At 50.0% G+C, this 22,297-nt stretch overlaps 1 protein-coding gene across 1 annotated transcript in view; it reads left to right on the plus strand.

Moving 5' to 3' along the window:
- LOC134347321 (zinc finger and BTB domain-containing protein 4-like) overlaps positions 1-20,907 on the plus strand; it is a 57,135-nt gene extending 36,228 nt beyond the window's left edge. The window contains exon 2 of the mRNA XM_063049716.1: positions 17,168-20,907. Coding sequence (XP_062905786.1) covers positions 17,182-20,907 — 3,726 coding nt within the window. The 5' untranslated portion in view covers positions 17,168-17,181. The remainder of the gene's footprint in view (positions 1-17,167) is intronic.
- Positions 20,908-22,297: the final 1,390 nt, after the last annotated feature.

The following is a 22,297-nucleotide window of genomic DNA, read 5'->3' on the forward strand; positions in this document are numbered from 1 at the left end:
CTGAATCCAAGTTTGAATCACTGTGATATGTTTACTCTGGTATGTCTGCCCTGTTAGATCTGGACTCTTATCACTGCTTTTGTCCCTTCAGCAGGACTGGAGGAAAAAAGCTGAGGAGAAGGTTTGAAAGTTGTGGGGGGTGGTGAAAGAGAAACACAAGGTGATAGATGAATCCGGGACAGGGAGGGATGAAGTAAAGAGCACAGGGCTGGAGAAGGGGGAGTCTGATAGAAGAGGACAGAAGGCAATGGAGGGGAAAAAAGGGGAGGAGCACTGGAGAGAGACGATGGGTGGGCAAGGAGATAAGGTGAGAGAGGGAAAAAGGGATGGTGGGGGGGGTGCATTACCAGAAGTTTCTTTTTCCAGTCTTGTCCAAGGGTCTCAGCCTGGAACACCGTTTATACTTTTTTTCATAGATGCTGCCTGACCAGTTGAAATCCTCCAGCATTTTGTGTGTGTTGCTCAGATTTCCAGCATTTGCAGATTTTCTCGTTTGCGACCTTCGGAGCTGCCTGTCTCCATTTCTATTTCTCTGTCTTCCCATTTCTCTCTCTGTCCCTCAGTTTGGATGTTCCACCCTCTCTCTCTCTCTCTCTCTCTCTCACACACCCTTTGCTTCCCTCCTTCAGCCCCCCCCACCCTCTCGCTTTCACTGCCCCTTCCACTTTCTCTCTCCCACTCCCCCGCCGTCTCTCTGTCTCCCTACCCTCTCTGTCTCTTTGTCTCCCCACCCCCCTCCGTCTCTCTGTCTCACGAGCTCCCTCAAGTGATAATGGAACTGCTGTAGCCATGGAAACTCCATTTATATTCAGTGTTGCCGGAGCTGGACCCACCACAGGAAGTGGGCAGTTGGAAGCAGCTCTTCCCGATAAGAATAGGAACCAAAGGGAATGACATAGATTTCTGGGAATTGTGCCATTAGCAGCAAATCATATGTCAATGTCAGCTGGGTGGGAGATTCAGCCCATTGCTTTAGCACCCACTGTGGGGGACAGCATTATCCCCCACAGCAGAACAGGCCTAAGGGAAAAAATTCAGGCGGCAGAAATAGCTCTGAATTACAGCAAATCCGGGACCAGAACACCATAAGACCATAAGACATATGAGCAGAATTAGGCCATTCAGCCCATCGAGTCTGCTCCACCATTCCATCATGGCTGATCCCGGATCCCAATCAACCCCATACACCTGACTTCTCACCATATCCTTTGATGCCCCGACAAATCAGGAAACAATAAACTTCCACCTTAAATATAATATACCCACAGACCTGCTGTTCACTGCAGTCTGTGGCAAAGCATTCCACAAATTTACTACTCTGTCTAAAAGAATTCCTCCTTACCTCTGTTCTAAAATTTTGAGGCTGTGCCCTCTAGTTCTGGATACCCCCACCGTAAGAAACATCCTCTCCTCATCCACCCTATCTAGTCCTTTCAACATTCAGTAGGTTTCAATGAGATTCCCCCCCAGCATTCTTCTAACTTCCAGTGAGTACAGGCCCAAGGCTGCCAAACGCTCATGGTAACCCCTTCATTCCCGGAATCATCCTTGTGAATCTCCTCTGTACTCTCCCCAGTGACAACACATCCTTTCTGCGATATGGGGCCCAAAACTGTTGACAATACTCCAAGTGCAGCCTGACTAGTGTCTTATAAAGGCTCAGCGTTATCTCCTTGCTTTTATATTCTATTCCCCTTGATATAAATGCCAACATTGCATTTGCCTTCTTTACCACAGGCTCAACCTGTGAATTAACCTTCTGGAAGTCTTGCACAAAGACTCTAAAGTCTCTCTGCACCCCTGATGTTTGAAATTTCTCCCCACTTAGTTAATAGTCTACACTATTGTTCCTTTTACCGAAATGCATTATCATACATTTCCCAACACTGTATTCTGTCTGCCACCTTTTTATCCATTCTTCCAATTTGTCTAAGTCCTGCTCTAATCGCATTGCTTCCTCAGCACTACCTACCCCTCCACCTATCTTTGTATCATCGTAATCTTTGCCACAAAGCCATCAATTCCATTATCTAAATCATTGACAAACAACGTGAAAAGTAGCGGTCCCAATACTGACCCCTAAGTAACACCACTAGTCACCGGCAGCCAACCAGCCAAAAGGCCCCTTTTATTCCCACTCACTGCCTTCTGCCTGTCAGCCGTTCCTCTATCCATGCCAGTATCTTTCCTGTAACACCACAGGATTTTATCTTGTTAAACAGCCTCATGTGTGGCACCTTATCAAACGCCTTCTGAAAATCCAAGTAAATGATATCCACTGCCTCTCCTTTGTCCACCCTGCTGGGTACTTCCTTGAAGAACTCTAATAGATCTGTCAGGCAAGATTTCTCTTTACAGAAACCATGCTGACTTTGACTTATTTTACCTTTAGTCTCTAAGTACCCCAAAACCTCATCCTTAATAGTAGATACCAACACATTCCCAACCTCTGAGGTTAGGCCAACGGGGCTATAATTTCCTTTATTTTGCCTTCTTCCATTCTTAAAGAGTGGAGTGACATTTGCAATTTTCCAGTCATCTGGGACCATGCCAGAATGGAGTGATTCTTGAAAGATCATGACCAATGCATTTGTTATCTCTTCAGCAACCTCTTTCAGGACTCTGGGATGTAGTCCATCTGGTCCAGATGACTTATCCACCTTAAGACCTTTCATTTTGCCTAGCACTTTTTTCTTTGTAATACCAATGGCATCACTCCTGCTCCCTGACACTCACGGACCTCTGGCACACTGTTGGTGTCTTCCACATTGAAGACAGATGCAAAGTGCCCATTCATTAAGTTCATCTGCCATTTCTTTGTCCCACATTACTACCTCACCAGCATCATTTTCCAGTGGTCCAATATCAACTCTCACCTCCTTTTCATTCTTTATATAACTGAAAAAATCTTTTAGTATCCTGCTGTATATTATTGGCTAGCTTATCCTCATATTTAATCTTTTCCCTTCTTATAGTTTTTGTTGGATTTTAAAAGCTTCCCAATCATTCAACTTCCACTCACTTCTGCAGCCTTTCCTTGGCTTTTATGTAGTCCTTAACTTCCTTTGCCAGCCACGGTTGCCTACCCCTGCCATCTGAGAAGTTCTTCCTCTGTGAAACATATCTATCCTGCACCTTGTGAACTACTCCCAGAAACTTCAGCCACCTCTGCTCTGCCATCATCCCCACCAGTATCCCCCTCCAATCCACCTGGGCAAGCTCCTCTCTCATGCCTCTGTAATTCCCTTTATTCCATTGTGATACTGATACTTGTGATTTGTGCTTCACCCTGTCAAATTGCAGTATGAATTCAATCATATTATGATCACTGCCTCCTAAGGGTTCCTTTATGTTGAACCCCCTAATAAGATCTGGGTTATTACACAACAACCAATCTAAGATGTCTTTTCCCAGAGTAGGCTTAAGCACAAAATGCTCTAAAAAGACATCTTGTAGGCATTCAACAGATTTCTTCTTTTGTGATCTGACGCTGACCTGATTTTCCAATGAAGCCCACCACTTTGATACTGTCTCCCCCACAGAGCCCACCCCTTTAATTAGCCTCTCTCACAGAGCCCGCCCCTTTAATACCATCTCCCCCACAGAGCCCACCCTTTTAATACTGTCTCCCCCCCACAGAGTCCACCCCTTTAATACCGTCTCCCCCAGAGAGCCTGCCCCTTTAATATCCTCCCCAGAGAGCCCACTCCTTTAATACCGTTTCCCCAGAGAGCCTGCCCCTTTAATACCATCTCCCCCAGACAGCCCACCCCTTTACTTAGCCCCCCTCACAGAGCCCGCCCCTTTAATACCGTCTCCCCAAGAGAGACCACCCCTTTAATACCATCTTCCCCAAAGAGCCCACCCCTTTAATTAGCCTCCCTCACAGAGCCTGCCTCTTTAATACCGTCACCCAAGAGAGTCCACTCCTTTAGTACTGTCTCCCCCAGACAGCCCGCCCCTTTAATACCGTCTCCCCCAGAGAGGCCACCCCTTTAATACTGTCTCCCCAGAGAGACCGCCCCTTTAATACCATCTTCCCCCAGAGAGCCCATCCCTTTAATTAGCCTCCCTCACAGAGCCCACCCTTTTAATATGTCTCCCCAGACAGCCCATCCCTTTAATACCCTCCCCAGAGAGTCTGCCACTTTAATACCATCTCCCCAGAGAGCCCAGCCCTTTAATACCCTCCCCCACAGAGCCCGCCCCTTTAATATGCAGTTCCAGTTGCTCTTTACAGGGAGAGTGTGGGCCTTTGGACAGGGTACAGAGGAGCTTCCCCTCTGTACCCTGTCCTGGATTAGAGGGTATGAGCTCAGACAACCAGGGGCTATTTTCTCTGGAGCGGTGCAGGTTGAGAGAGTACTTTTTCCCTTTCAGTATTCCCAGCCCTCCCCCGCCATTCCTTCTGGAATTCCCTGCTCCCACCGTGCTTCCAGGCAGCACATTCCCGACAACAACTCATTATGGCAAAACCTTTCCTTCCTCTCCATCTGGTTTTTAAACCGACCCTCTTCAATCTGTGTCCGCTGGGAACCCAATCCGTTCCACCCCTCCCAACACCTCCTTCAGAAGGAGGCAGTTTAAATGTTTTTGGCACAGTCTAGGTGGATGAAAGGACCCCTTACTGGGCAGTACGTCTATGACCCTAAATGCCCCTGAGCGGCCCCAACCCAGCTCTGCCCCATGATACTGAATTCCCTTCTCCCCAAAGACATGCTGGTAAATGATCCCGGGGCCTTTCCCCTGGTTTTGGGGTCTGTGACTGTGCAAGAGGGGAAGAGATCATAGAGTGTGGAACTTAGATAAAACAGTACAGCAACACACACAAAATTCTGGAGGAACTCAGCAGGCCAGGCAGCATCTATGGAAAAGAGTACAGTTGACGTTTCGAGCGGAGACAGTCCCTCAGTCCTGCCGAAGGGTTTTGGCCCAAAACATAAAGTAAACATAAAATCATAAATCTCATAGATGCTGCCTGGCCTGCTGAGTTCCTCCAGAATTTTGTGTGTGTTATTTGGATTCCCAGCATCTGCAGATTTTCTCTTGTTTGTGAGTTGATGGAACAGTACAGGCCCTTCAGCCCACAGTGTTGTGCTGACCTTAATGCCGACTCCACGATCTAACCCTTCCCTCTCTCATAGTCCTCTATTTTACTGTCATCCATGTGCATAAATGTCCCTAATGTATCTGTCTTTACCACCACCCTGGCAGTGTGTTACTTACACACACACCACTCTGTGTTCCACACACCTCTCTCTGTGCACAAAACTTATCTCTGACATCCCCCTATACTTTCCTCCAATCACGTTAAAATTATGTCTCCTGATGTTAGCCATTTCCACCCTGGGAAAGGAAGCCGGGTGCCCACTCTTCCTATGCCTGTTATCATTCTATGCACCTCTCTGAAGTTACCTCTCTTCCTCCTTCACTCTACAGAGAAAAGCCCTAGCTCACTCAACCTTTCCTCATAACCCATGCTCTGACCCAGGTAGCATCCTGGTCAATCTGTCTGCACCCTCTCTAAAGCCTCCACATCCTTCCTACAATGAGGCAACCGGAACTGAGCACAATAGTCCAAGCAACACACATCATAGTTGCTGGTGAACGGAGCAGACCAGGCAGCATCTCTAGGAAGAGGTACAGTCGATGTTTTGGGCCGAGACCCTTCATCAGGACTAACAATAGTCCAAGTGTGGTCCAACCAGGGTTTTGTTGAGCTGCAATATTACCTCACGGCTCTTGAGCTCAATATCTCAGCTAATAAAGACCAACATACCATCCACCTTCTTAACAACCCCATCAGAAAGGCTCTCAAAGGGCTGGTTTAGAGGGCAGTGGGCCGGATACAAGATATGCTTATTATTAGGAACTGTGTTCGTGCATCGTCAGTATGCTGCCTGGGCCAGACCTCTATTCAGCAAATGCCTGGTGTCAAAGGGAGGCTGAAATAGAAAGTGGTGAGGTGGTGTTCATGGGTTCAATGTCCATTCAGAAATCGGATGGCAGAGGGGAAGAAGCTGTTCCTGAATCGCTGAGTGTGTGCCTTCTGGCTTCTGTGCCTCCTTCCTGACAGTAACAATGTGACGAGGGCACATCCTGGGTGGTGGGGATCCTTAATGATGGATGTCGCCTTCCCAAGGCACCGCTCCTTGAAGGTGTCTTGAATACTATGGAGGCTGGTACCCATGATAGAGCTGACAAATTTGACAAGTTTCTGCACCATTTTGATCTTGTGCAGTAGCCCCCCCACCCATACCAGACGGTGATGCAGCCAGTTAGAATGCTCTCCACGGTACATTTGTAGAGGTTTTCGAGTGTTTTAGTTGACAAACCAAATTTCTTCAAACTCCTAATGAAATATAGCTGCTGTCTTGCCTCCTTTACTCCTTTATAGCTGCATCAATATGTTGTATCCAGGTTAGGTCCTCAGAGTTATTGACACTCAGGAACTTGAAATTGCTCACTCTCTCTACTTCTGATCCCTCTATGAGGATTGTTTCATGTTCCGTCGTCTTACCCTTCCTGAAGTTCACAGGAAGCTCTTTGGTCTTACTGACATTGAGTAGAAGGTTGTTACTGTGATGCCACTTAACTAGCTGCTATATCTCGCTCCTGTATGCCCTTTTGTCACCATCTGAGATTCTACCAACAATGGTTGTATCATCAGCAACTCTATAGATGCTGTTTGAGCTGTGCCTAGCCATATAATGATCCCAGGAATGAAAGGGTTAACATATGAGGAACGTTTGCTGGCTCTGGGCCTGTACTCACTGGAGTTTAGAAGAATGAGGAGAATCTCATTGAAACCTATTAAGTATTGAAAGGCCTCGATAGAGTGGAGAAGAATTTCTTTAGCCAGAGGGTGGTTTCTCCCACATCCCAATGGCATGTGGGGTCAGTAGAGTAATCGGCCGCTGTAAATTGCTCTCCAGTGTGTGGGTGGAATCTGGGGCGCGTTTACAGGAATACCGGGAGAACAGGTTCCTGGTAAACTGGTGTACAGCTATACGACCTTAAGTGTAGAGAGGGATGATGAGCCATGGTACATATTGGCATCAAAGACATGGGTAGGAAACAAGTGGCAGTCCTGAAGAGAGAATACAGGGAGGTGGAAAGCAGAGTGGTAAACAGGATCGCTGCCTGTGCCACATGTCAGAGAGACTAAGAATAGGATAATTTGGCAGGTGAATGTGTGGCTGAGGAACTGGTGGAGGGGGCAGCGCTTCAGATTTTTGGATCATTGGAATCTCTTCTAGGGAAGGTATGGCCTGTACAAAAGGGATGGGCAGGTTACACCTGAACCCAAGGGGGACCAATATACTTGTGGGCAGGTTCCCTGGAGATGTTGGGAGGGTTTAAGCTAATTTGGAGGGGATGAGAACTAGAGTGATAGGTCCGAGGATGGGTCAGTTGGTATACAACTAGATGCAGTGTGTAGTGAGACCTTTTATTCTTTCATCTTTCACATACGAGGAGTAAAATTCTTTGTGTTACGTCTCCATCTAAATGTGCAATCATAGTAATTTATAATAAATAGAACAGTCAATGTAACATAGAAATGCACTCAAATCAGTGTGAGTTCATCGGTCTGATGGCCTGGTGGAAGAAGCTATCCTGGAGCCTGTTGGTCCTGGCTTTTATGCTGCGGTACCGTTTCCTGGATGGTAGCAGCTGGAATAGATTGTGGTTGGGGTGACTCGGGTCCCCAGTGATCCTATGGGCCCTTTTTACACACTTGTCTTTGTCAATGTCCTGAATCATGGGAAGTTCACAACCACAGATGCACTGGGCTGTCTGCACCGCTCTCTGCAGAATCCTGCGATTAGGGGAGGTACGGTTCCCATACCAGGCAGTGATGCAGCCAGTCAGGATGCCATCAATTGTGTCCCTGTAGGAAGTTCTTAGGATCTGGGAGCCCCATACCAAATTTTCTCAACTATCTGAGGTGAAAGAGGCGCTTTTGTGCCTTTTTCACCACACAGCTGGTGTGTACAGACCACATGAGGTCCTCGGTGATGTGGATGCCGAGGAACTTGAAGGTGTTATCCCTCTCAACCCCAGATCCATTTAAGTCCAGGATCCAACTGCACAAGGCAGGATCAAGGCCGAGGTCTCTGAGGATTTTGTCAAGCCTGAATGGAATTATGGTGTTGAATGAATGATGAACTATAGTCCAAGAACAGCATTCTCACATAAGCATCCTTCTTCTCCAGATGTGTAAGGATGGTATGTAGAGCAGTGGCTATTGAGTCGTCTGTCAATCAGCTGTGTCGGTAGACAAATTGTAGGGGGTCTACTTTGGGTGGTAGCAAGCTGCAGATGTAATCCTTGACCAGCCTCTCAAATCATTTGCTTATTATTGAGGTGAGTGTGACAGGATGCCAGTCGTTCATGAAGGGGACTCTAGCAGGGATAATGACAGAGCAGGTGTAGCTGGAGTTTCTGGGAGCAATTTGGAAGGCACAGAATAGAAGAAATATTCTAATGGAAGGATGATGCAACCATGGCTGACAAGAGAATCAAAGCCAACATAAAAGCAAAAGAGAGGACATATAGCAAAAGTTAGCGAGAAGTTAGTGGATTTGGAAGCTTTAAAAAAAAACAACAACAAAGGGTGGCAACTAAATAAACCACAAGGGGAGAAAGATGAACTATGAAGGCAAGCTGTCAACAAAATAGAGAGTACAGAGAAGGGTTACTAGAATGTTACCTGGGTTTCATCACCTAAGTTACAGAGAAAGGTTGAACAAGTTGGGTCTTTATTCTTTGGAATGTAGAAGGATGAGGGGGGACTTGATAGAGGTATTTAAAATTATGAGAGGGATAGATAAAGTTGACATAGATAGGGTTTTTCCATTGAGAAGGGGGGAGATTCAAACAAGAGGATATAAGTTGAGAGTTAAAGGGCAAAAGTTTAGGGGTAACATGAGAGGGAACTTCTTTACTCAGAGAGTGGTAGCTGTGTGGAACGAGCTTCCAGCAGAAGTGGTTGAGGCAGGTTTGATGTTGTCGTTTAAAGTTAAATTGGACAGCTATATGGACAGGAAAGGAATGGAGGGTTATGGGCTGAGTGCAGGTCGGTGGGACTAGGTGAGAGTAAGAGTTCGGCATGGACTAGAAGGGCCGAGATGGCCTGTTTACCTGCTGTAATTGTTATATGGTTATAAGCTAGCCAATAGTATAAATCAGGATACAAAATACTGTTCAGATATATAGAGAGTAAAAGAGCAGCGAGAATGGACGTTTCAGGCCAGGACGAAGGGTCTCGGCCTGAAACGTCGACTGCACCTCTTCCTAGAGATGCTGCCTGGCCTGCTGCGTTCACCAGCAACTTTTATGTGTGTTGCTTGAATTTCCAGCATCTGCAGAATTCCTGTTGTTAGCGAGAATGGATATTGGACTGCTGGAAAATGACACTGCAGAGGTAGTAATGAGGAAGAAAGAAATGGTAGACAAATTTAATAACTATTTTTTGTCAGACTTTACTGTGGAAGACGCTAATAATTTGCCAGAAATTCAAGAGTGTCAGGGGGTAGAAGTGAGTATAATTTCTGTTACTAAGGAGAAGATGTTTGTGAAGTGAAAGGTCTGAATGTGGATAAGTTGCCTGGACCAGATGCACTACACCCAAGGGTTCTGAAAGAAGCAGCTGAGGAGATTGTGGAGGAATTAGTAATGGTCTTTCAAGAAACATTAGATTCTGGAATGGTTCAGGAGGACTGGAAAATTACAAACGTTGATCCACTCTTTAAGGAGGAAGGGAGGCAAAAGAGAGGAAATTATAGGCCAGTTAGCCTGACTTCAGTGGTTGGAAAGATGTTGAAATCTATTACTAAGGATGAGGTTTTGGGGTATTTGGAGGCAGTTGGTAAAATAGGCTAAAGTCAGCATGGTTTCCTTAAGGGAAAATCTTGTCTGATAAATCAGTTGGAACTCTTTGGAAAATAACAAGCACGATAGACAAAGGAGATTCAGTGGATGCTGTTTACTTGGATTTTCAGAAGGCCTTTGACAAGTGTGATTTGAAGATAGGTGGAGGGGCATGTGGTATTGAGGAAGCACAGAGTCTGCTGAAGGACTTGGACAGATTGGAAGATTGGGCAAAGAAGTGGCAGATGGAATACAGTGTCAGGAAGTGTATGGTCATGCACTTTGGCACAAGGAATAAAGACAGACTATTTTCTAAATGAGGAGAAAATTCAAAAATCTGAGGTGCAAGGGAACTTGGCTTAGCTAACAGAGTTGTGGACACCCCTGCTGAAATCCAGAGGAAAACACACAGAGGATGCAGAGAGGGATCACAAAACCGAGGAAAGAGGACCGGGTTGAGACAACAGAGGCTTATGAGAAGAGGAGTACGGTGGGTAATACTGTTCCGGCTGACCAGAAGTGCACCAAGAGCGGTAAGCGTAAAGGAGTTGCGTGCTTACTGATCTGGTTAACAACGGATGGTGCAATCCGGGGTATATTACAATCGAGGAACACGTTTGTAGACCGGATATTGAACTTTTTACTGTTGGACTTCGGCCACATTCCACCGTGATACAACACTTGGCGGCACGGGAGGTCGTTCCTGCCTGTGGCCATCAAACGTGCAGCTCCTCCCGTGGAGGGTCAGACACCCTGAGCCAATAGACTGGTCCTGGAATTAGTTTTCATCTGGCATAGTTTGCATTTTGTTGTTTGATTGTTGGGGTTTTTTGTATTGCTATATTTACGCTATATTCTTGGTTGGTGCGGCTGTAACGAAACCAAATTTCCCTCGGGATTATTAAAGTATATCTATCTATCTATCTATCTAACTTGGGAGTCCTTGTCCACGATTTCCTAAAGGTTAACTTTCAGGTTGAGTAAGGAAGGCAAACGTAATGTTTGCATTCAATTTGAGAGGATTAGAATACAAAAAGAAAGAAGCATGGTCTGCTGTTCCTTTACAATTTATTACCCCTCTGAACCACATTCTCCAATCAAGGGGCATCAATCTCCACTTTATATACACCCAAATTAAGTACAAATATAAAACACAGAAAAATTGATTGCATAAGTATTCACTCCCATTAATATGACACACCAGATCATCACTGGTACAGCCAAGTGGCTTTAGAAATCGCATAAAGATCAACATAGCATTTAGTTTGATGGGTAAAAAGTTCACTTTTGGTTTCATCTGACCATTGAACCTTTTTCCAGTTGACTTTAGAGTCTCCTACATACCTTCTGGCAAACCCTAGCTGAAATTTCATTTGAGCATCCCCCCCCCCCCACCCAAGAGTGGCTTTCCCTTTGCCTCTCTCCCATAAAGCTGTGACTGCTGAAGCACCCGGGCAACAGTTGTTGTATGCGCAGTCTCTTCCATCTCAGCCACTGAAGCTTGTGACTCCTCCAGAGATGTTATAGGTCTCTTGGTGGCCTCCCTCACTAGTCCCCTTCTTTTACAGTCACTCAGGTTTTGAGGACGGCCTGCTCTAGGCAGATTTACAGCTGTGCCATATTCTTTCCATTTCTTGATAATTGAATTAACTGTACTCCGAGGGATATTCAGTGACGTGGAAATTTTCTTGTATCCATCTCCTGACTTGTGCTTTTCAATAGCTTTTTCACGGAGTTGCTTGGAGTGTTCCTTTGTCTTCATGGTATAGTTTTTGCCAGGATGCTGACTCACCAGCAGCTGGACTTCCAGATACTGGTGTGTTTTTACTACAATCAATTGAAACATAGAAACATAGAAAACCTACAGCACAATACAGGCCCTTCGTCCCACAATGCTGTGCCCAACATGTATGTACTGTAGAGATTACCTAGAGTTACCCAAAGCCCTCTATTTTTCTAAGCTCCATGTACCCATCCAGGAGTCTCTTAAAAGACCCTATGGTATCCACCTTCACCACCGTCACCGGCAGCCCATTCCACGCATTTACCACTTTCTGAGTAAAAAAACTTACCCCTGACATCCCCTCTGTACCTGCTTCCAAGCACCTTATAACTGTGCCCTCTCGTGTTAGCCATTAGAGCCCTGGAGAAAAGCCTCCGACTATCCACATGATCACTGCCTCTCACCATCTTATACACTTCTATCAGGTCACCTCTCGTCTGCAGCTCCAAGGAGAAAAGGCCGAGTTCACTCAACCTATTCTCATAAGGCATGCTCCCCAATCCAGGCAACATCCTTGTAAATCTCCCCTGCATCCTTTCTATGATTTCCACATTCTTCCTGTAGTGAGGTGACCAGAATTGAGCACAGTGCTCCAAGTGGGGTCTGACCAGGGTCCTATATAGCTGTAACATTACCTCTCGGCTCTTGAACTCAATCCCACAATTGATGAAGGCCAATACACCGTATACCTTCTTAACCACAGAGTCAACTTGCGCAGCAGCTTTGAGTGTCCTATGGACTCAGACCCCAAGATCCCTCTGACCCTCCTTGATTGCACACGTGATCTCCATTTAACAAATTATGTGACTTCTAAAACCATTTGGCTGCACCAGTGATGATTTAGTGTGTCATTTCAAAGGGGGGGGGTGAATTATTTTGTGTTTTATATTTGTAGTTAATTTAGATCACTTTGTAGAGATCTGGTTTCACTTTGACACGACAGAGTTTTTCTGTTGATCAGTGTCAAAAAAGCCAAAATAAATCCACTGTGATTCAATGTTGTAAAACAATAAGACATGAAAACTTCCGGGGGGGGGGAATACTTTTATTATTATTATTACCGTTTTTTTGTATTTGCACTGTTAATCTTTTGCATGTTGGTTGTTTGTCAGTCACTGTCTGTAGTTTTTCATTGATTTTATTTGTATTTCTTGGTTTTACTGTGAATGCCTGTAAGAAAATGAATGTCAGGATGGTATATGATGACATATATGTACCTTAATGATAAATTTACATTGAACTTTGGTGGACGGTTCTACGGGGATCAGGACACTGTGAATGCTGTAAATAAACTAGTTTGTGATCATGTTTATAGCGATGAGGGTGGGGGATAGTACTTGTCTGTTGGTAAAATGGACAGAGGAAAGGCAGGTGGAACCTAGCCCTGGTCACTGAAAGACGATAAACAAATGAAGACAGTGAATGGTGGTGCTTTGAGATTTAGATCCATAGAGCACTACAGAACAGAAACAAGCCTTTCGGCCCTTTTAGTTTATGCTAGTAATGTGAAGAGGGCGTGTTCTGGGTGGGGAAGATCCTTCAGGATGGGTGCTACTTTCTTGTGACATCACCCTTCAGAGATGCCCTCAATGTTTGGGAGTCTAGTGCCCATGACAGAGCTGCAGATTTTCTGATCCAGTGCAATGGCACCTCCAGACAGTGACACAGCCGGTCAGGATGCTCTCCACAGTACCTGTAGAAATTTGCTGCAGCCTTTGGTGACGTAGCAGATTTCCTCAAACTCCTAATGGAATATAGCCGTTGGTGTGCCTTCTTTGTAGCTGCATCAATATGTTGGCCCGGGATAGATCGTCAGAAATGTTGACACCCAGGAAGCTGAAACTGCTCACCCTTTCCCCTGCCGATCCCCGATAAGGTTTATAAAAAGATGGCGCTGGATAGTGGCAATTCTTTGTGTGCAGCTCCGAAGGGGATCATCCAATTTTCACATTTAGGACTAGTACAGGTGAATCCTTTCCCAGCAGGAGGGGTATCAAAGGTTTCTAAAGGGGGAATGAGGGGTAACTTTGTTTTTACAGAGTTGTGGATATCTGGACTTTGCTGCCAGAGGAGGTGGCAGTATCAGATACAATTATTACATTTACCAGGCAATTAGACATTCATTTATATTGGAAACTGCTTTGTATTGAGATAGCCTGAAAATACTTTGTTTGCAGACAGATCATAAGTACATTATAAACACAAAATACTCTGCAGATGCTGGGGTCAAAGCAACACTCACAACACATTGGAGGAACTCAGCAGGTCGGGCAGCATCCGTGGAAACGATCAGTCAACGTTTAGGGCTGGAACCCTTTGTCAGGACTGAGGAGGGAGGGGGCAGAGTCCCTATAAAGAAGGTGGGGGGAGGGTGGGAAGGAGGAGGCTGGTCAGTTCCAGGTGAGAAACCAGTAAGGGGAAAGATAAAGGGGTGGGGGAAGGGAAGCAGGGAGGGGACAGGCAGGAAAGGTGAAGAAGGAATAGGGCAAAACACAATGGGTAGTAGAAGGAGGCGGAACCATGAGGGAGGTGAAAGGCAGCTGGGGGAGGGGACAGAGTGAAATAGGGATAGAGGTAGGGAGGGGGAGGGAATTACCAGAAGTTGGAGAATTCTATGTTCATACCAAGGGGCTGGAGACTACCTAGACGGTATATGAGGTGTTGCTCCTCCAACCTGAGTTTAGCCTCATCATGGCAGTAGAGGAGGCCATGTATGGACATATCCGAATGGGAATGGGAAGCAGAGTTGAAGTGGGTGGCAACTGGGAGATCCTGTCTGTTGTGGTGGACAGAGCGGAGGTGCTCGACGAAGCGGTCCCCCAATCTGCGTTGGGTTTCACCGATGTTGAGGAGGCCGCACCAGGAGCACCGGATGCAACAGATGACCCCAACAGACTCACAAGTCTGTTGTAAGTACATTAACTAGATTCCCACCCAGATCAGGACAGCACAGTAGCGTAGCTGTTACAGTGCCAGCAATTAGACCTAAGACCATAAGACACAAGAGCAGAATTAGGCCATTTGGCCCATCGAGTCTGTTCTGCCATTCAATCATGACTGATCCTCTTTTCCCCTCCTTAGCCCCACTCCCTGGCCTTCTCCCCGTAACTTTTGATGCCATGTCCAATCAAGAACCTATCAAGCTCTGCCTTAAGTACACCAACGACCTGGCCTCCACAGCTGCCCACCCTCTGCCTAAAGAAATTTCACTGCATCTCTGTTTTGAATGAACACCCCTCTATCCTGAGGCTGTGCCCTCTTGTCCTAGACTCTCCCACCATGGGAGATATCCTTTCCACATCTACTCGGTATGGGCCTTTTAACATTCAAAAGGTTTCAATGAGATCCCTCCTTATCCTTCTAAATTCTAGTGAGTACAGAGCCAGAGCCATCAAACGTTCCTCATATGAGAACCCTTTCATTCCCGTAATCATCCTTGTGAACCTCCTATGGACCCTCTCCAATGCCAGCACATCTTTTCTTAGATAAGGAGCCCAAAACTGTTCACAATACTCAATTTGAGGCCTCACCAGTGCCTTTTAAAACCTCAGCATCACATCCCTGCTCTCGTATTCCGGATCTCTGGAAATGAATGCTAACATGGCATCTGCCTTCCTCACCGCGACTCTACCTTCCAGTTAACCTTTAGGGTGTTCTGCACAAGGACTCCCAAGTCCCTTTGCATCTCACATTTTTGGATTTTCTCCCGTTTAGAAAATAGTCTGCATATTTATTTATTTATGGGCATGTGCCCGCGTCCGTGTGTGTCTGCGTGTGCATGTGTGTGTCTGTCATGATGTCTTTTTCATGGCTTTTGACAAAGCGCAGAGAGAGAGACACACACACACACACTGTGTGGCCACTCCTCACACAGACATTTTTGCAGTATTTTACCCTTTATTTTACGAGGTCGAGTTGCGATCTCGACATTCAACCCAGCACGGATGGAAAGCGTACTTGGGAGCAGACCCGACTGGTTTCAAAGCCGGGAACCTCCACTCCTGGGTCTGGCACCAACCTGCATATTTATTTCTATAACCAAAGTGCATGAGCATGCATTTTCCAACATTTTATTTCATTTGCCACTCCCTTGCCCATTCTCCTAATCTGTCCTAATCTCCTTCTGCATCCTACCTGTTTCCTCAACACTAGCTGCCCCTCCACCAATCTTCGTATTATCTGCAAACTTGGCAACAAAGCCATCTATTCCATCATCTAAATCATTTATATACAGCATAAAAAGAAGCGGTCCCAACAGCCAACCAGAAAGTGATCCTTTTATTCCCACTTGCTGCCTCCTACCTCTAACCATGCCTGTAACTTTCCTGTAGTGCCATGGCTTCTTAATATACATCATCCACTGCATCCCCTTTATCTATCCTACTTGTAATCTCCTCAAAGAATTCCAACAGGTTCATCAGGCAAGATTTTCCCTTAAGGAAACCATGCTGACTTTGTCTTATCTTGTCCTGTGTCATCAAGTGTGAACCACTTTGGTTTCCTCTAGCTGCTCCAGTGTCCACCACGTTCCAAAGATGTCCAGGTTAGGGTTGTTGAGTTGTGGGCGTGATATGCTGGCACTGGAAACACTGCGAGGCATGCGGGCTGCCCCCAGTACACCCCCCGACTGTGTTAGTTGTTAACGCAAAGCACGGCTGATTTTTTAATCACAAACGGGAAAGATTGTGGGTGGTATGGTTAGCACAATTGTTTCTGGTACCAGCGACTCGAGTCAATTGTAAGGAGTTTATATGTTCCCCTCGTGGGGCAGCACAATTAGCACAGTACCAGTGACCCGAGTTCTCCCCGGGACCATGTTGGCTTTCTCTGGCTGCTCTGCTTTCCTCCGCTGTGCAAAGATGTACGGGTCGGTATGTGAATTGGTCATTGTAAATGGTCCCATGGTCAGGCTGGAGATGTAGTGGGGTGGCTGGGTGGTGCCAGACTGACCTATTCTGCGTTGGATCGCAGTCAACGAATCAATAAAAAGACAGAATGCAGAATAGAGTGTTGCAGTTGCAGAGGGAGTGCCTTGGTGAGCAGACAGATAGACTGTAAGGGCCACATGAGGTAAATGAGAGATCATCTTCGGTGTTTGACAGGCTGACAGCAGTGGGACAAAGTGTCTTTCAGCCTGGTGGTTTGTGATTTCTAGCTCCAGTGGGAGGCAAGGGGATGTATGGGGAAGGTGTGGGTGGGAGTGCTCCTCGACGATACTGTACTGGCTGCTTTTCTGAGGCAGCCAGGTTGGTGAGGTACAGAGGGATACGGTCCTAGTGCTGGCAAATGGGATTAGTGCTGGACAAACAAGAATGGCACGACCCTTAAGGAAGGGTCACTTTATTTGTCACATTCTGTACATCAAAAGCATCATTTGCTTCAGTAGTGTTCTGCTCCCTCCCTCACCTCACCCTCGGCCTCAGTAGTGTTCTGCTCCCTCCCTCACCTCACCCTCGGCTTCAGTAGTTTAGTTCCTTGCTGCTGACCCATCTCACTCCCGTTTTCTTTCAGCTCCAGCGACGAGGATGACTTCCGGCTTTGAGGTGACAGACCGAGCCCACAGCCAGACCCTTCTGAACTGTCTGGACCAGCAGCGGATCCAGGGGGCCTTCTGCGATGTCACCATCGTGGTGGAGGAGAGCAAGTTCAGGGCGCACAAGAATGTGCTGGCCGCCTCCAGCCTCTACTTCAAGGAGCGGCTGTCCAGCTGGGGCCCCTGCGGCCTGCAGCCTGTGCTTGAACTGCGGGAGGTGAGGGCCGAGGTCTTCGCCAAGATCCTGGGCTTCATGTACAGCTCACGCCTGGTGGTGGAGCGACTAGAGCAAGCCTGTGAGCTGGCGGCAGCCGGCACCCACCTGGGAATCCCCTTTCTGGAAGAACTGGCCACCCCCTCGCCCAGCCTCCTCCCGGGGGCTGAGGACGTACTTCCCGCCCCGCTGTGGAGGCCGGAGCGACCCTTCCCTACCTTCCCCATTGACCTAACGTCTCCAGGCAACCGGCAGGAGGGCTCGGTGGATGAGGCAGTGGGGCCCCGGGTCTCTCCCAGCCACGCTGAGGAGGAACAGGAGGAAGATGGAGGAGGAGAAGCAGGATCAATGGAGGAGAGCCAGAAGCTCTACACCCTGAGCACCGTGGCCTTCCAAGGGCTGGGCTTCAGTGTGGAGGAGGAGAGTGAGGCTGGGCTGGGAGGAGACAGGAGGAGGCCCCAGGAGGAGGAGGAGGGGGCAGCGGCAGAGGAGGAGGGGGATGGACAGGACCAGCGACAGCAGCAGCAGGAGCAAAGGGAGGGCGAGGGCCCAGTCACCACCGAGACCACAACCCCCACCCTGGGCCGTCCCCCAGCCCTCGATCTCCATCTCAGGCTGCAGCGAGAGGGCCGGACCCTGAGCTGCTCCCACTGCCACAAGACCTTCGTGCATGTCAAGCGGCTGCAGACCCACCAGGCCCTGTGTAGCCGGCGGGCCGGGGGCCTGCCCTCTGCCGGGCACCAGATCCAGTGTCTGCCTGAAGAGCCAGGGTCCGGCAGGAGTCTCCCGGACCCAAGGGCCGAGGAGGAGCACTTCGTCAAAGTGGTTGACGGCCATCTCCTCTACTTCTGCGCTGTCTGCCAGCGCTCCTACATGACCCTGTCCAGTCTCAAGCGCCATGCCAACGTGCACTCATGGCGACGCAGGTATCCGTGCCGCTACTGTGACAAGGTCTTCGCCCTGGCCGAGTACCGCACTAAGCACGAGGTATGGCACACCGGTGAGCGCCGTTACCAGTGCATCTTCTGCTGGGACACCTTTGTCACCTACTACAACCTCAAAACCCATCAGAAGGCCTTCCACGGTGTCGACCCCGGCCTCGGCATCAGCCAGAAGACTCCCAATGGTGGCTACAAGCCCAAACTCAACGCCTTCAAGCTCTACCGCCTGCTGCCCATGCGCTCCCAGAAGCGGCCCTACAAGACGTACAGCCGCTTGGGGCAAGGGGCCTCGGGCTGCCCCTTGCCAGGGGCCGAAAGCCACCCAACACCTGCGGGCCCACCGGGGCCCAGCACCCCTGCTGCCCCTTCCTCCGTCATCACATATGGGAGGACGGCCAAGTCCTCGGTCATCGTTCATAGCAAGGCCCTGCCGCCTGCCATCCCCTCCTCGGTCATCGCCTACAATGGCCGCTGCACCGGCCGGGAGGAGATGGGGGCCTCAGACTCAACTCTGGACCCTGCGGCCCTGCCATCACCCCCACCCCAGATCCCTGGACCCTTGTCCCAGGACGCTGAGCCCCTGGCCCCGGACACAGGCCTTCTGCCCCAGACACTCGGTCCCACACTCCAGGAACCTGGCCCACTGCTCCAGGATGCAGAACCTATGGCTCAGGACCCTGACCTACCATCCCGGGACACCAGCCTCCTGCCCCTGACGCCCAGGCCGCCATCTGAGGACCATGGCTCCCCAGCTGCTACTGACCAAAGACAGGAGCCTAGGCCCCAGAAGCCAAAGAGGCCTGTGGCCCTGGGCCGGCCCAAGACTCTGACCTATATGGCGAAGCCTGCCTGCCCTTCGTCCAGCTCCTTGGGCAGCAGGCCCGGGCCACTTTGCCAGATCACCGTCCGCATCGGTGAGGAGGCGATCGTCAAGAGGAGAATCTCTGAGTCGGACCTAATCCGGGATAAGGCGCTCACTCCCTGCCCAGGACCAGGAACAAGTCCAGGACTGGGCCCAGCCAAGGGCCGGCGTCCTGAAGCCCTGCCACCTGGCCTGACAGCGAAGAAGTTGCGAGTGGCTGAGGAGGATGATCAAGGCTGTCAGCCCAGGCCCGATGACTTCCTGGTGGGAGAGTCGGCTGATGAGCTGAGCGACCAGGATACAGACGACAATCTCTGGCGGCCATACTACTCATACAAGCCCAAGCGGCGGGGTGCTGGCCTCCAGCGGGCTAAGAGGGCAGGCTGGAGGAGGAAGCTGAGCCTCAGGCCACCTGGCCGTTTCCTCCACCGGGCCGCCAAGTCTGCTGAGGCCGAGGCCCCGGGACTAGCCCCACGCCGGCAGGGAGGCCCTGAGGCTGAAGCTTCCGCTGGTGACTGCCTGTGCTCCTGCCGGCCCGAGGGAAAGGAATGCCCGGGTTGCATGGCCTGTGAGGGGCTGGTGAGCCCTGGGGAGCGAGGCCTGGCCTCACCTTCATCCTGCGACAGAGCTGCAGGCCCCCCTGCCGGGACATCAACCCCACCGAGTCCCAGAAAGAAAGCCCCCACCTGGCGCACCAAGGCCCTGGGCCGGCAGCGAAGGCGCCAACAGGTTGGGATGAGTGGCCTGCAGCTGGGGGCTGGAGGAGGGCATGAGGGGGTGGGTGGGGGCAGGCCCGGGCCCAGGACCAGACCAGGGGAGGTTCCAGGGGAGGGGACCGGCCAGTACCTTGAACTCCAGTCCGAGGTGGAGGAAGAGGAGGAAGAGAGTGAGGCAAGGCCAGGCTGGAATCAGAGTGTGGCCTACAGTGACTCGCAGGCCATGGGGGGAGGGGAGACCCCAGGCCCCAGTTCCCCAGAAGCCCAACCCTACCCTACCGCTGCTGCCCCACTGCAGGCAAGGATGCCGTATGCTGGAGCACCGGAAGCATCGTCCCGGGCGATCAGCGACCCCTCCCCGCCTGAGGAGGAGCCGTCGGCCATCACCGCGGTCCAGGAGGCGGAGACAGAGCTACTCTCGAGAGGTGGGGAGGGAGTCTTTGGGCTCGATGAACCAGAGGCTGCGTCCCAGCAGGTGGATGAGGAAGGGTCGGCGGCCTTCGAAGGTCATGGCCGTCCCAGCCAGCCGGATTACCCGGTGCAGGAATTCCCACTGCCGCTGGTGACTGTGGGCAGTGGCCGCTCCCAGCCTGGGCTCCGGCACGAGGTACTGGACCTACAAGCCAGCACTCTGCACTTCACAGGAGCTGATGCGGTGGAGGGGGAGGGCGGCCTGTACCCGGAGCCGTGCCCGTTGGTGTGTGGCAGGCACCCGCTGCTGGCCGGCGCCTACGGCCTGGGCCCGGGACCGCCCCTGCCCGTGGCCCTGGACATGGTGATCGACCATAAGGCCCAGCGACTGCCCCTCCTGCACCGGATGTTCATCTACCCGAGCCCCTGCCGCGAGCAGGCTCACCCCCTGCCCCAGGCCCCGCCGCTCCCGCTAACGATCCCGCTGCCCCTTGGCGCCAGCAGCACAGGCAGCAATCACGATGAGGCCGGGCGGCAGGTACTGGCCGGGGACCAGGCTGGCCCCATGTACTGAGGCTGCTCGCCACCCCTCCATTGCCCTCTCTCCTCCAGCCTCCTTGCCTGGTCTCTACTCCGTCCTCCCCTTCTTTCCATTCATTCTCCCCCTCCCCCTCCCTCCTACTCTCCCCCCTCCTCTCTTCCCCCTTGCTCTGGTCCTCGCCCTCCCTTCCTCCCCTCTCTCCCTCTCACTCTACCTCTCTTCCCTCCTTTCTGCCCTTGTCCATTCCCCCTCCCTTCCATCTCACCTCCACTTTCCTCCCATCCACCTCTCCCCTCGGGTCGTGGCCAGGGGCACAGTGGAGTGGGGGGGCACATTGAACTTCGTGTTCCAGGTATTGCGCTGTGCAGGGGCGGTGGACAGGTCAGGGGCCCGGCTTGCTCAAGATCCTGGGCAATCTCGCTGAAAATTATGGAGCTAGACCAGCTGAGGTTTCACAGTCGCTGGCCAAGGCTTTGGGGTTGTTGCCCTGAGGTTACAGGGTTGATTGCCAAGGCTATGGGGTTACTGGCCAAGGTTATGGAATCACTGACCTGAGGTTACAGGGTCACTGGCCGAGGTTACAGGGTCACTGGCTGAGGTACAGGGTTCATTGACCTGATTTTATGGTGCACGTTGGTTAAGCTGAGCGTTCACAGGGCAATTTTCTGACATCCATGGCCCTGCCTGTGGTCACCTGCCAAAGAGATCTGGTTGTGTCCTCTCTCTCTCCAGCCCCCAGGCCAGGCCTGAGGCAACCTGTTTGCACTTTGAAGACCAATTTAATTTGTTCCAATAACCCTGCTCTTCCTCCCTGAGAGGTGGTGTGGGAGGAGTGGTATTAGTGACAGGCATATTGGGGTCACCCCTCCCCCCCCAAACCTTCCTGCAAAACCCCTCTGTCAAGTCTGAACCTTCCAGCTGTGGCCCAGAGCAGTCTATCCATGATCCTACAAGGGGCAGGCCCAATGTCTCCCATTCCATCTCCAGAAAGCCTCCCCACTTGGGAGTGAGGGCCAGTTGCCCACGGCGACTGACTTTGACATAGGATTGGACCTCAGCACCTCCTTATTGAATCCAAAGCATTTCATAGGAAGACTGCCTGCCAGGCCTGCACCTGCCTCCAGGGACCAATCTCTTAAAATCCAGACAAGTACAACCTTGTGAAATGGAGCCAGCGTTTTAGGCCGAGACCTTTTATTTGGGTCAGATGAAGGGTTTCAACCCAAAATGTCAACCTTCCATTTCCCTCCACAGATGCTACCTGACCCTCTGAGTTCTTCCAGTAGTTTATTTTTTGCCTCAGGTTCCAGCACTTGGTATGTCCTATTCATGAATCAGCATCTCTCAAGGCCAGAGACATTCCATAAAATGCCATAGCACAGAGAAGAGGCTATTTGGCCCCTTCCAATGTTGATGTCTCTTC

Source organism: Mobula hypostoma, chromosome 5 (assembly GCF_963921235.1).
Source record: "Mobula hypostoma chromosome 5, sMobHyp1.1, whole genome shotgun sequence".
Taxonomy (NCBI): Eukaryota; Metazoa; Chordata; class Chondrichthyes; order Myliobatiformes; family Myliobatidae; genus Mobula; species Mobula hypostoma.